The sequence below is a fragment of the Poecilia formosa genome, unplaced genomic scaffold (genome assembly GCF_000485575.1).
Source record: "Poecilia formosa unplaced genomic scaffold, Poecilia_formosa-5.1.2 Scaffold203, whole genome shotgun sequence".
Taxonomy (NCBI): domain Eukaryota; kingdom Metazoa; phylum Chordata; class Actinopteri; order Cyprinodontiformes; family Poeciliidae; genus Poecilia; species Poecilia formosa.
In genome coordinates, this window is record NW_006800142.1 from 824,866 (window position 1) to 838,891 (window position 14,026).

Sequence of the window (14,026 nt, forward strand, 5' to 3'; positions counted from 1 at the left end):
AAGTCAAAAATACTTTTTCTAAAGATGAAAACAAAAAACAGATTTAGAGGANAATTAATAACCGCTTGAGGAATGGAAGTCAATAATCATAGCTCATGGTTTTCTCTGATCCCTCAGCGGAACCTCGCCGCTGGCGTGCCTGAACGCCATGCTGCACACAAACTCTCGGGGTGACGAGGGCATCTTCTACAAAGTCCCGGGCAGGATGGGAGTCTACACACTAAAGGTTGGTTAGTTAGACAAGAAAATTTGCAGGACGGTGAAAATGTTTTTAGTTCGTTGTTGTAGAGTCACTGAGTCTGTGTCGTCAGTTTGCTGTGCCGTGTTTGTTCAGTATGTCAGGGGTCACGTAGGCCTCGTTTCAGTACAGACCTCGGTTTTGTGGTCACATTTTTAGTATGGGAAAGTACAACAGGAAGAAGAAATAAATGCCAAACGATAGTTTTGTCTGAACTACATAAATAACCTCCACAAAAACAGAGAAGCTAACCGCCATTGTTCGTGACGAGGCTCTCATGCACCGCCATGACGACTGCCTCTGGTAACTATACGGGGCGCAATGACAGATTCCTCTCGCAAAGGTGAACAGTAGATAAATGAGACAAAATTTTCAATGTTTTTAGTGAAAGTTAATGCAAGAAAACGTAGAAAGTGCTACATTGATATTGAAACGGAACAAATAGAATAAATGTTTTCTAAACATGAAGAGCCAATAGGAGCACAGAACCGAACATTCAGTTTTTATGCTCCTTAAATCTGGAACCAACTTCCAGAAAACTGAAAAACAGCCGAAACATTGAGTTCCTCTTAAATCATGGCTAAAAGTGGAGCATTGGTCAACATATTTAGTGATGATTATTCTTGAAGAGTTTGATGTTGGCGTTTTGTTGCTAGTTTTATTATATGTTTTGATTATGTAAAGCACTTTGAACTGCCTTTTTACTGAACTGTGTTATACAAATAAACTTGACTTGAGTAGACACCAACTTTAGCACTGCTAGCAGCTAAAGGCTAGCCTGTTGCAGCACACGTTTCAAAGTGTTCCCAACTTCTCTGGCATAGTTTCTTTTCCTGTTGAGTACCAAAAATCCTGTCACACCGATGAAAAATGGCAGAAGCTTTTTTTAATGTCTTCTAGCAGAGCGTTTCTCCGCCAGCCTGACCTACAATCCCAGTCAACTCTGTTAGCACAACGGAGCGGTTCAAGAACAACTTATCATCTTACTTCAAAACAAGAGTCTGAAACACAGTGACTAGTCTAAACCATTTACCTTTACAGCTGCATTTCATTTAGAATATTTTGGATATGCCGTATGAGTACATTTGTAGGTTTTCCACAAATGATTTAGAGTTGCATACCACAGAAAAATCTGAGTACAGAACGGTGACTGGACGGCATTTCATTTCCACTGTGTAAGAAAACAAAGTCATGAGGTGCTGACCTCAAATACAAATGAAAAGTGTAGAGCAGTGCTGTTCAAACTACTAAATTTAACTGAACCAAACTTTAAAAATCAGTTCCTTTTAGTTTGTTTTTTTTGTTTTTTTTTAACAACAAGGTTAGTAAACAGGCTAGTTTTGAACAATGCACAGCAGTATTTTGCTTTTACAAAATCACAAGATTTGATTCCGCCAGTAAAGCGTCCTGAGTTTCAGGTGTATTTTTGGTGCTTAAAAAATAATGACTAGCTAACATGAATTAGCTAGTCATTCGTGTGGAGGGTTAAACCTTTAAATCCGCTTAAGGTGTTTTCTTTTTGCTAGTAGTTTTTCTCCTCTTCTTCTCTGTTTTTCAGAAGGACATCTCGGAGGGCGTGAAGAAGCTGTCGGAGGAGGGCTCTGACGAGAGCAGCGACAATCTGTCGGACTCCCGAAGCTCGGAGAACAGCAGCACCGTTCCTCCAGAGGGCAGGAGAGGACGGTGGATGCGGAGAGGTACCGTCCCTTTAAATTCCCGTAAAAGTTTGAGAGTTTTAATCAGAGTTTTACGGGCGCAGTATCTGTTTTTGTGCTCCAGCAAATCAATTTTGTGACAGTTTTCTTTTAACTGCGGCAGAATTTAGAAGCTTAATATAAAAAAAAAAGTATATTTTCACGACATCAAGGAGCACCTTTCGTCTTTTAACCTCAACTCTTTGCTCATAAAAGAATAGCTTTGTTTTTTTGTTGTTTTTTTTTAAACTTTTTCATTGGCGTGAATGAGCAAAGCGTCAGGATAAACGATATCCTGGTCCCGGTCGTCACACGGCTCTTTATTTACTTATTTCAGCTGATTGGGCACATAGATCTCTTATGTCAGCGAGCGTTAACGCCTCTTCTCAGCTGTTGTCAAGCATTGTTGCTTGAACACAGGAAGCCAGCTCATTTGCCTGTGTTCAAGCTTAAGGAAAGCGGTTCTTCCAGAAAGTTAGATTAAACCAGTCGCATGTTTCTGGGACACCCTGAGCGCCCAACATGACGGCGAAAGGTCGGTTTCTTTTTTTGACTCTCGTTGCCCATAAATGTTCCCCCTTCATCAGCAAGCTGTAGAATCACATCCGTTTTCTACAGTTCTACCTCGTTGGGCGGCGGGGCGAGTTGTGTTTGATTTATTGCTGTTTTTATGTGATTCAGTGCAAGTTTGGAAAAGTTTTTTTTCTTTTCTTTTCTTTTCTTTTTTTTAAGTTGTATTTATTTTCTCTACTTGAACGTTTTAAGTGACTGTTGAGACAGGAAGCTGAATTTTCTCTGCCTGACCCGTGACCACTTCCTCATTACGCATAAGTTTGAAGCTGCCATAGAAAGACGCCGAGTTACAGCAGAGTGAGAGAAATTATTATTTTTTTGTTGTTGAGCTATTATAAAAGTCAAATGCTGGGAGATCAGCGATCCGTATGAGGAAACGTAAAGCTCTTGCTGAGACGTTCAGCCCGTTTTTCATGAATATATCTTAGATGGGTAACGTAACCCCCCCTCCTTTGTGCAAAAGATTGGTTTCGGTTTCATCAAAACAATTGCCCAGCTTGATTGTTTGCATTCTCGCCTCAGGAAACGTAGATTTGTAACCGTTTCTTTTTTTTTTTCTTTTCTATTTTTCAGTCCCCTCCAAGCTGCAGTCACAGCCGTCGTCTCCGCAGCCACAGTGCTCATCGCCTCCCGTCTCCTCCAGTAAACTCATCTCTCCCTCACAGAAACACAGCAAGAAAGCACTCAAACAGGTACGTTTCTTTTTTTTTTTTTTTTACCCTTTAAGCCTATTTATTTACAGTGCAGTTAGCTTGTTTTTCAGTAGTGTTTACATCTCTATTTTACTAGTTAGCGGTGTAACATGAGATCCTGCCACACCCTCTTATTTACAGAGTTTGATATAAAGATCTTCCACTCTACTCCACAAAACACAAATGCTTCCCGGTTTAATGTATCTATGGAGTCGTTCTGGTGTTATTTGAATTAATAAATTTTGACGATGCACGTTTGTTTTACTGTGCCTCCTTGATTCTTTCAGCTTCGTTCAAGGTCTTGTGAGAACGTTTCATACCACTTGAGCCTTTCCGCATTTTGTCTTTTTTTTTATTTCTTTTAGAGTATCGGCACCAATTTGTAGAAAAACCTCTTCCTTCAGTTACAACTGAGGTTTTTTTTTTTTTCCATCATCTCTCATTGGCATTTCTAAAAATCTTTTCACTGAGTCTCAATTGTATTAAAGTCTGGGCTTTGATTGGGCCATGTGGATGTGCCGTCTTCCAGACTTTTTGCTGTATCTCTGTTTTCCTGATGGAAACTCCAACTTGATCTCAAGTCTTTTGCAGGTTTTCTTCCAGGACTCCCCTGCATTTAACTCCATCCATCATCTTATCGACTGTCTTGTTTCTTTCTCCCTTTTTAAGGAACATTTCCTCAGCTGGATGCTGCCACACCACATTTCCAGATGGTTAGGGTTACCCTAAAATCATACGCAGTTTTAGTTTCCACCTCACATAATGTTTTGCGTGTTGGCCAGAAAAAAACCCAAAACACTTCTTGTTTTGTCTTACACGGTTTGTTCCTCCTCCTGCCGTTTTTCTAGGCGCTGAAGCAGCAGCAGCAGAGAAATCAGCGCAGACAGGGTGGTATCCCAGCCATCTCCAGCTCCAGGCTGCTACTGAAGACCATCAAAGACATGGCAGAAAACATTACAACAAAGACTGGTAGGTTGCAACGCTTGTACTGCTACAAGCAGCTCAAATTCATATAGTACTATATATTTAGATGCTTTTATTTAAGGTTCATTTTGCACCTTTGTAATTTTATTCATATTTTCATATTTTTTCAGCTTTTTTCCCCCCATTTGAACAGAATAGCTCAATAGTTTAGAGAGCAACAACATTTTAAAGATGCATGACATTAAGTCGATTAAAATCTAACTTGTATTTCTGTACATTTGAAACTGCTCATAAATCCACCACTGCTATGTAATTTATGCAAATGCTATTCACGTCATATCAATAATCTGGTAATGGTATTAGTTAATTTCTTGCTATATTATGCAGATGCTTTGTCTGCGTTAATGAAGATTTACTCACCTCAACATGAAGAACGGTTGAAAAATGGCATCGACAGCAGGGCGGTCCAACATGTTTTGTGATTAATTTAGCCAGAACTAAAGCATTAAAGGTTTAGCTGTAGGTTGGAAAAAGGCTAGAGTCAGGTGATCATTTGATACGGAGGAGTAACGCGTCATACGAAAGGAGAGCAGATGTGTCACAACAAGTGATTCGTTTCTTCACGTAAAACTCAACTCGCGTGGTAAAGAATAAGAAACTTTGTGATTTCAGCTGCTCTTCAAATTCACAAAGGTTTTCTTCTCTTGTCCCAGCAGAGTTATGCCACCCTGTCGTACCCAGAAAAGTTCCTCAGAGGTCCGATCGTCTCAGTGCAGGTAGGTCAATCAGCAGGTGTAACTTTTTTTTATTTATTTATTATAATTTTCCTTTTTGGGTTGGATATATTCTATAAACCCGCTTAAGTGTGTAAAGGTAATGGATTGATGTTTATATTCTATAAAAGAGGAAAATGGCAAAAACAAACTAGTCTATGGTCATTTAATGTCTACAACATTTGTAGTGTACAGATCAGAAAGTACAACTTTAAACATTTAAATTAGAATTTTTATTATTTTTTTGTACTTTTTTTCATTATTTGGACAACTTAAGTGACAAAAAGTCCGACTTAATCAAACCGAGTTCCTTTATATCGAGGCTAAAAACCTACCTGCTTAGTTTCCTTTCATGAGTATAAAAAGTGGAACATTGATCAACTTATTTTATACATTTGCTAGATGAGGACATTTGACAAAATGTAATGTGCATTGCTTGTTTCATAATTGATGACTGTATGATGTTTTTCTGACGTAGAGAAAAACAAATGAACTCCACTTGATTTATAGGAAACAAGCGATTCTTTAGTGAACAAATCACCAAGCGTGTCGATTGTTAAGCCAAAATCGGTTCTGCTAAATTCTTCCTGTCTCTTTCTTTCTCTCCCAAGGGCAAATAAAACGCACAAAGTGTAAAATAGACGTGGAAACACCAGACTCCATTTTGGTTAACACCAACCTGAGAGCCCTCATCAACAAGCACACCTTCTCCGTCCTGCCTCCCGACTGCCAGCAGAAGCTGGTCAAACTCCTGCCTGAGGTTGACCGACAGGTAACTCTTGCACCTCTGTGGCGTTGAACGTCGATTTACGCATCTTGCAGCAAATCTGTTCGTCTCGGTTGATTCATATGAAAAAAATTCAGCGGTGTTACGTAAAGCAGAGGTTTTGTCCAAAGCTCTGAATGTAGTTTGCTAACTCTCGAATCTGCAGTCAACGTTCCAGTGCGGTGATTATTGAAAGATTAGTCATCGCATTGTGCCTCTTCTCTTCAGGCCTGCTTGGACGGCCTTCTGAAGGTTACGAGCTCGGCTTTAAACAATGAATTCTTTGCATCGGCAGCACAGTCTTGGAAAGAGAGGCTGGCTGAAGGTTAGTCGCTTGGCTCCCGGTTGATAATGACATTCGTTTCTCGTATAAAGAGAGAGAGAGAAAAAAAAATATCTCCAAGGCAATCTTGTGTTGCTTTCTCTTTTTCTAAATCGAAATAAAACTTTCTCCTCTTGCAGGGGAATTCACGCCCGAGCTGCAGGTCCGAATGCGTCAGGAAATCGAGAAGGAGAAGAAAGTTGAACACTGGAAGGAGGCTTTCTTCGAAAATTACTACGGGGAAAAGTAGGTAGAGTTGTTCATAATCATTCAGTTGTCAAATCTGAAGGAGATTTTCATTGTTTGGAAAATGTCTTCATTGGTGGGTTGATTGTGATCTTGTTTTTTGCCCCATACTGACTCAAGACATTTAAGAAAAAGTGAGAGCCGATTCTAAATCCTCATCCGATATCGAACTACTTAAAGCTCAGGCTTGCACATAATTTACAGTAAAGTTGTTCAAATGAATGCCATGTGTAGAAGTGACACCTCAGTAGCTCTACAGAAGTTTAAAATGCTGTAAATCAACTATCCTTACCTCACTAGTAGGCATGCATCACATACCCATATTAAGATATATTTCAACGGTTTCATTCTTGCTGCACACTGCTCATCAGCTGTTTGAAAAGGCACACTGCTTATAAACAAGGACCCATTTGACTATTTCCAGCTTCTTCTTTTTAAGAGAAAAACTGGGGATTACATTAAGGTGACAGAAGCATAAATATGCTCTTCTTCTATAGTTTTTCTCAGGTCTGTTTCAAACTCAAATGTTAACCAGGGTGTCTGCACATCCTGTTTAACACCAACATTAATATATCTAAAATTAAAGCCTTAAAATGTCCTACATTCATTAAAAAAAGTGTTAATCACAGGACTTAAATGTTGTTGTGGCAGGACCATTTAATCTTGTATATTCTTTGTAGTTTTCTTTTTATTTTTCTCTTGGGACTTTTCTGCTAACTAGCTGCTAACACACTAGCTAGCAAGCTAACTTGAATAAGTGCAATTTGATCACCAGTTGTCTGGAAAAATGTTCATTATTGCCATACAACTTATTTATTTGCATTTTTTTTTGTCCATTTCTGTCATGATACAGGTCTTAATTTCTATTCATATTGGTCTTAAAAAGTCTTAAATTTGAGGCGGTTAAATCTACAGAAACCCTGATTATTGAAAATGAGTTGCTTTATTAGAGCAGCAGTGGAAGCAAGTGCCACTTTTCACTTATTAATAAATGCAACATCATCATAGAAAGTAGGTTTTGACCCGTTCAGATCAAACTTTCACAAACTCCTACATAGTGGATCGCTTTATTTTTCACGTCATCGCAGAGATCACGTTCACCTCCTGCTGCCTTGACGATAAAAGGGGCGCGGCATCTTGCACCAAGCTTCCAGATTCCTCATCCAAATGCTTTGACTTTTGGCAAAGTTGCTGTGTGCCTTCCTCATCTTGTTATTATCGTCATCAGATTCTGATGATTATCATATTACTCATGTTGGAGGGACATCTGATTACGATACGACGTCTTTATTCTGTTCACACATACAGACTGATGAGCCGCTGCTGACGTCTTTGCTTATTCCAGCTCCATAAAGGCGCTTTATAATAATTGTTTGTAAAGGTTTCCAGTTTATGACTTTTAAAGAAAGTAGCTTCTCAGTAGCTGAAGATAAATGAAAATTAAAAATTCAGTTTCGTAGAAAATCGTGTCCAAACTTACAATGCAGTAGTATTGACAGGTGTCCATCGGATAATTATTGACTCTCTCCACAAAGGTCATCGCTGCAGAAGCTGGCTGTTGCGATTGATGAATACAGCACTGTAAGTGCAATATAGATGAAAAGTTGAGTGGAAGGATAAAATGTAACAGGAAAAGATGCACAAGCAAACTGCTCCAAGAGGATTGCAAAGCTGAATCATAGACGTCATCAGCTCACCTGGCCCAGATAATGCATATCTGCATTATCTGGGAAAAGATGGGAAAAGAACTGGGCTTTTACGCTCCAAAGTTGTTGTTTTTTTTTTCTTCTAAGGGAAATCAGTTGTGGATTTCATTTAGAAATCAAGGTCAGGAAGGGAAAAGCTGCTTATAATTCAGTTTGAAGTTTCCACAGTGAGAAGGTCCATTTATCACCTTTATGCAATAAAACCTTGATGCAAAATTTAGTGGTGGAAGAACTTTTCTTATACAGCATTCACAATTTCTGAGAAACTGAATTTTGTGTTTTTATTAACTATAAGCCATCCAATTTCACAGAAATAAGCACTTGAAATGCATTACTCTGTAATTAACCGGTTCATTAAGTTTTACTTTATTCTTTTGCCAGTGAAATAAATAAACTTTTCAGTGGATTTCCAAGTTACTGACACTAAGTGTAGAATTGCTGCGAAGCGTCAAACCCTAAGCAGATGTTCTCGACCTTGAATGTGCCAAAAACGTTTGTTTTTGTTTTTTTGTTTACATTCATAAAGACGTCAAAAATCAAAAATATTTGTGATTTAATATTTGAGATAAAAACGTCTTTCAATTTTCCTCTTTTGTGCAGTTCAGGCCTCAGCTACGAGGAGTCCAAAGAGCTGATAAAGCCCAATGGGAATAAGGAGCCGGTCAGGCGCCGCTCTCCTGTCTGCCAGACAAATCCAGCTGCTCAGCTTCTGGAGGACAAGAAGAGCGCCAAGGACTGCGTTCAGACCGACGCTACCACGAGAGACAAGAAACCAGCGGAGAAATCCCCAGACCCTCCGAAGGAGCTGCCCCGACACAAAGAGTCCGTCCCCGCCACGGAGCCCATGAAGACGCGTCGGTCGCAGCACGCGGAGGATCGAAAGCTCAGCGCAGCCACTCAGACTGGGCCGGTGATGGCGACGGCGGCCGCGAAAACGCTGGAATCGGAGAAACCGGCCGAGCGGAGCCCGACTGGCACACTTCACGAAAAGCAACAGACGGAGGAGAAAGATGAGGAGAAGAAACCCCCCGAGTCGCCCGTGAAGAAGAGCCCCCCGCTAAAGCCCATTGCAGATGTAAAAGATGACCAGCTGGTGACCGCGGCAAGACCTGCTGCGGGCGACGAAGAGGTCGCCTCGGAGCCCGGCGCCGCCTCGGACGCCCACAAGAGGAAAACCCTCAGCGAGACGGAGGGGGAGGTGACTCCAGAGAAAAGGCCCCGTTTGTCTTCTGTTTCCTCCGTGTCGTCGGTCTCCTCCGCGTCGTCCATATCCAGCCCCGCCACGCCGTCTCCGACAAGTCAGAGGGTCCCGCCGCTCAAGGTGAGAAATGCGCACGCTCTCCGTTTAGCGAAGGTTTTCCTCATTTGTCTTTTTTAAAGAGGATGGTAACTATAAACTCACTTTTTCACATTTTATCGTGTCATAACCACGTTATGTTATGAATGAACATGTTGTAGCTCAAAATTTATAACAAGTAAGAAAAATCTGCTATGAATAAAATCTGTGCAGCATGCAATTGTATTCAGCCTCCTTTGTGCCGACACCCTGAAATAAAATCCTGTTCAGTCCTGTTAATCTGTGTTTAATTCAGTCTGAATCAAGCTGCCGTTTTTAAGATCTCAGAAGTTTGTTGGAGAATTTCAGTGAACAAACAACTTTCTGAAAACTAAATAACTTACCAGATTTCGAGTGAGGATTCATAACTAATTTGAAGATGGATGGAGGTAACTACCTGGCAGTCATGAATGGGAACCTGTGAGATGTTAAAGACTTTAGTTCATGTTACTGCGGGACAACAAGCCTAACCAAACATTGCCACAAACACAAGTGAATAAAACAAAGTTTTAGTTAGTTAGTTGAAGCTCTATGGAAAGACTTGAAAATTTGTCCTCTCAGATTCTCTTCTTTCAATCTGACTGAACTTGAGCTGTAGAGGAATTTAATCATTTTATTGCCTCTTTGCAATTTGTGGTGATTCATTGCATAAAATCCTAATAAAATACATTCATTTGTGTAGTTGTAACTTAACAGTGCAAGAATACATTTTCAAAGCACTGCAGTTTGGATTAAGGTGGTTTTCCTTCAAGGTTTCGTAAACTTACTCGACTTTATTCCCTGTGAAATGGCCCAGAGGAAATCCAAAAAGTGTCAAACATTTCTCTCTTTTCCAGATCCCAGTGTCACGAATTCTTCCCGTCCCTCTGTCGCCAAGCCAAGTCTCGCCAAAGACTCCCCTCCAGGGCCCGCTCAGCAGCCCGGGCCACACCGGAGCTCGCACGCTGGCTTACATCAAAGCCAAAGCTCAGCTCGCCCGAGCGCAGCGCGTAGCAGCCGCCGCCGTGTCGTCCGCGTCGAAGGGAACGGTGCCGGGCCCGGGGCCGGGTGGAGGTAGCGGTGGCGATCACACGCAGCCGTCACCCAGCCCCAGCCTCAGCCCAACTTCCCCACAGGCCTGCACCAGATTACCAGCTACCAGCAGCAGCAACCAATCCAGTGGGCTTTCTCCTCCGCTCAGCTCAAGACCAGCTGACGACAGGCAAAGCAATCATTTTACCAGCACAGTCCACCAGAGCTCCAATGCTTCAGTAGAACATTCATCAGTGCAGACTGAAAAGGATAAGGAAGCCCCAACAAGTGCTGCATCACTAACCAGAACCAGTTCTTGCATTCCAGCAAACAACCCCCTTGTGACGCAGTTGCTGCAGGGAAAAGAGGTTCCACTGGACCAGATCCTCCCAAAACCCCTATCCAGTACGGACATTCGGGTGTCGGGCCAGGCGTCTGGAAGTAAGGGGAAAACTACACATTTCGTTGATCATAAAGGAGACAGGCACGTGCCTCCGCAAGCCAACACCGCCGTACGAGCCGCAGAATGCACAAAACATCACCGGGAGCTTCCCGATAAGGAAACCCAGGAGCAGATCCTGCAGACGCTGATGCAGAGGAAGGCTCAGCAACAAAGCCAGCCGCCTGGAGGCTCCGGGCCGCTGCCCGCACACCACAGGGTTCCGCAAATGCTGCACCCACAGGAGTGTCGGGAGCAGTCCAGAGTGTTGGTTGGCTTTCTGGGCCGGAGGAAGATCCCCAAGCCGGCCATGACGGGGCATTACCTGCTCAACGTGTCCACGTACGGCAGGGGATCAGAGAGCAGGAGACTGCAGCTTTCAGTCTGCCCCAACAAGTCTGCTTTGGAGAGGGAAAGCACAGACGGAAAGGAGACGGCTAAGACGGAAGAACCAGCAAAGAAAGATCTCGTGTCCGTTACTAGGGTAAAAACCGAGCAGCAGGGATGTGCGGTTACCAGGGCCAACGACCCGGCAAGTTTTCAGCACTGCTCTGGCGTAAAGACCGAGCCTGGATCCGAGAGCAATGGAGCCGGCGGCGCCGACAACGGCGTCGCCAGTGCTAAAGCCAAAGACAGCAGTCCGTTTTCTCCGGCGCACCGAAATCACCTCGAACTCCGCAATAACAATCAAGGAAACTCTGAGCCATATCTTACCCTCATGGACCCCGGTCACCAGCAGCTGACTGCCTTTCAGAGGACGCTCGACAATCAGGAGTCGGCGGTAGCCTCCAGCTACGGCGGCACCATCAGCATGTCTGTACCTCACACTCTGAACCACAGCACCGCGGGCACCGCCTCTTCTGCGCCCTCATCAGAGGTCGACGGCGGGGGCATCTGTGGGAGCGTCATGTCGTTCTCGGTGACCGTCACCACAATACCAGCCGGTCATGCGCTCGACCACAGCAATCAGGGCGAACCCTCGCGCGAGCAGTCCTTCATCGAGGGCGCCAACATGGAGGACGTTCAGTCGAAATGCTACTGCCGACTGAAGGCGATGATCATGTGCAAAGGCTGTGGAGCCTTCTGCCATGATGACTGTATTGGCCCTTCGAAGCTGTGTGTGTCATGTTTAGTGGTACAGTGAAATGGAGTTAATAATTAAACAACGTAAGGGTTTCATTAGGCATGGGCCGGTATGTGCAGCACAATATCAGGGTCACTTAGAGAACAAATTGAGAAATACATTTTTTTTCTCTCTGTCCATTTTAAGAAAAAGTCAAGGGAGAGTAGCATAAAGTCCAAATATAATTTTTTTTAAAAATGTTCAGAAGTAGTTAATACTTTGTTTTTTCAATTCAAAATGCTGATATGTCATGGAATAGGTCATAATTTTAAAATAAAAATGTAAAAAAAAAAAAAACATTTTCAAGAACAAGTTATAACAACAAGAAAGCTAAATGTCAAGAAAAAGTCAAAAATACTTTTTCTAAAGATGAAAACAAAAAACAGATTTAGAGGAAACTTTTTTATTTATTTATTTACAAATAACACTTTTTCAAGAAAAAACTGAAAACGAATAATTTTGAGATCAAATTTAATTCAACAATTATAGATGAATTATAATTGCAGTTTCAGCATTTTGCCATTGTTTAAGTATCATCTCCACTGTACATTTAACATTTTGAGAAATTAGAGTAAGCAAACTCCACATCTTGTTTTTCTGTCATTTGACCCTATAGACCGATTGTAGTTTTCAGTATCATGTTTTTATTGTACCACAAAGGCTGCAACTATATTTAAAACAATGGTCTAACTGCATTTATAAAAAATCAAAACAAAATAAATCTGCTGCTGGTAAAATAATACATTGACTTTAATACATTGTAAATAAGATGCATAGGCATAGTAACTCACCTAAACTTTAACTCCTTATGAATCTTGGGTTAAAATTAATTTTAGTTATATTTACTCCAATATAGATTTACAAATTTATTAACTTTGTCAACTTGAATTGGTGTTTTTAAGTTCCTGCATCTTACGACCTCAACGCTCCTTTAAGGGGAACACACACATTGGTGCTGGTTGTAGCTCTAGCCGTTCTGCTAAAGCGCGCGCACACACACACACACACACACACACACACACACACACGCCACGCATCGCTGAACTTTAGCCTTGGGTGTTTTTTGTTGTTTTGTTTTTTTTCCTCAATAACATCAACATTTTTAAATCAAACTGTGTAGTGGTCAATGGCGCCCAGATGCTGCTATTATGGATATAATAAGTAAAATTATTAAAACGCTAAAATTCTTCTGTTTTTTTCTTGAACTGTTATTGGCAACGGATTTTAATCAGCAATTGAAATCCCTGTTTTCAAGCCTGTATGGCTCAACAAGAACGTTTCGATTTAACTGGAAGCTCCATGGATGTTTGACAAATTGATTTTAGCTGCTTAGCTAAAGACACTGTCTGCTGGAGTTGGCTAGCTCAACAGACATGCTGCATTTAACATTTTAAAATTAGCTTGGTTTTGAGCTGCGCTTCTGTAGTTTCTAAACTTTGTAAGTGTTTTGCCTGACCTGAACTATTTCAAAACGGCCAAATTTGTCTTTTATTTTGTGACGTGAAACTTTATAGCATCGCCTTCCTGTTCTTACTCGGCTCTCACTCCAGCTATTTTTCTGGCATCTCATCAAAATGAAATTGAAACGACGAATCAAGTAGATTTTTTATTTTATTTTATTTGTTTGGTTATGCCTCGATACCGACCCATGCCTAAGCTTCACATGCCATCGAGGCACAAATATGGCATTAGGTTTATTTAGAGTGAATAGAAAATGTGGTGCAGTATCTTAACTGTTCTACGCCTGCGACAGCCAGGATCTGAACACTGTTGGGGAAAAAGCAAGAATTTACACTGGACGGTCTTGTTTTTTCATCCACACCTCTGTTTTTACAGATGCCAATCAATTTTCAATCAGTTTAATACTCAGTCAAATGTGTGAGAAATCTCACATTCAACGTTTGCACTCAGCTAGATTAGTCTATATTTTTATATATAACACACACACATATACATATATATATATATGTATATGTGTGTGTGTGTGTATTGTTTTTAAAGGAGGGAAAATGAATGTTGCTATTTTTAGGACTTCATGACTGTTCTGTGTTGAGACTGAACTTTTTATCGTTGGGTTAATTGGGGTTACTATCGAGAAAAGGCACTAGAGAAAATCATAGGTTGTACTGTATCTCCTGCCTGGATTTTTATGCATGTGTGGCAGGGAAGTAATAATTTTATAT

The 14,026-nt window shown here is 41.4% G+C and overlaps 1 protein-coding gene across 3 annotated transcripts; it reads left to right on the forward strand.

Annotated features, from left to right (window-relative positions):
* Nucleotides 1-59: 59 nt before the first annotated feature.
* Nucleotides 60-12,159, forward strand: LOC103148347 (putative Polycomb group protein ASXL2). 3 transcript variants are annotated; one of them, XM_007567061.2, is made up of 10 exons: nucleotides 60-226; nucleotides 1,797-1,935; nucleotides 3,079-3,197; nucleotides 4,046-4,166; nucleotides 4,835-4,897; nucleotides 5,506-5,666; nucleotides 5,889-5,985; nucleotides 6,123-6,228; nucleotides 8,535-9,255; nucleotides 10,107-12,159. In XM_007567061.2, the coding sequence occupies exons 1-10, from the start codon at nucleotides 149-151 to the stop codon at nucleotides 11,862-11,864; spliced, it is 3,363 nt and encodes a 1,120-aa protein (XP_007567123.1). In that variant the 5' UTR covers nucleotides 60-148; the 3' UTR covers nucleotides 11,865-12,159. The 3 variants fall into 3 exon arrangements, with proteins under 3 accessions (XP_007567123.1, XP_007567124.1, XP_007567125.1); XM_007567062.2 differs by having other exon boundaries at nucleotides 4,838-4,897; XM_007567063.2 differs by lacking the exons at nucleotides 60-226; nucleotides 1,797-1,935 and adding an exon at nucleotides 2,327-2,467.
* Nucleotides 12,160-14,026: the final 1,867 nt, after the last annotated feature.

Excerpts from the sequence above, each read along its gene's own strand:
- LOC103148347 (XM_007567061.2), top strand. The coding sequence starts at position 149 with ATGCTGCACACAAACTCTCGGGGTGACGAGGGCATCTTCTACAAAGTC. Across the intron at positions 3,198-4,045 it reads GCAAGAAAGCACTCAAACAG|GCGCTGAAGCAGCAGCAGCA; the intron begins GTACGTTTCTTT and ends CCGTTTTTCTAG. Across the intron at positions 6,229-8,534 it reads GAAAATTACTACGGGGAAAA|TTCAGGCCTCAGCTACGAGG; the intron begins GTAGGTAGAGTT and ends TCTTTTGTGCAG.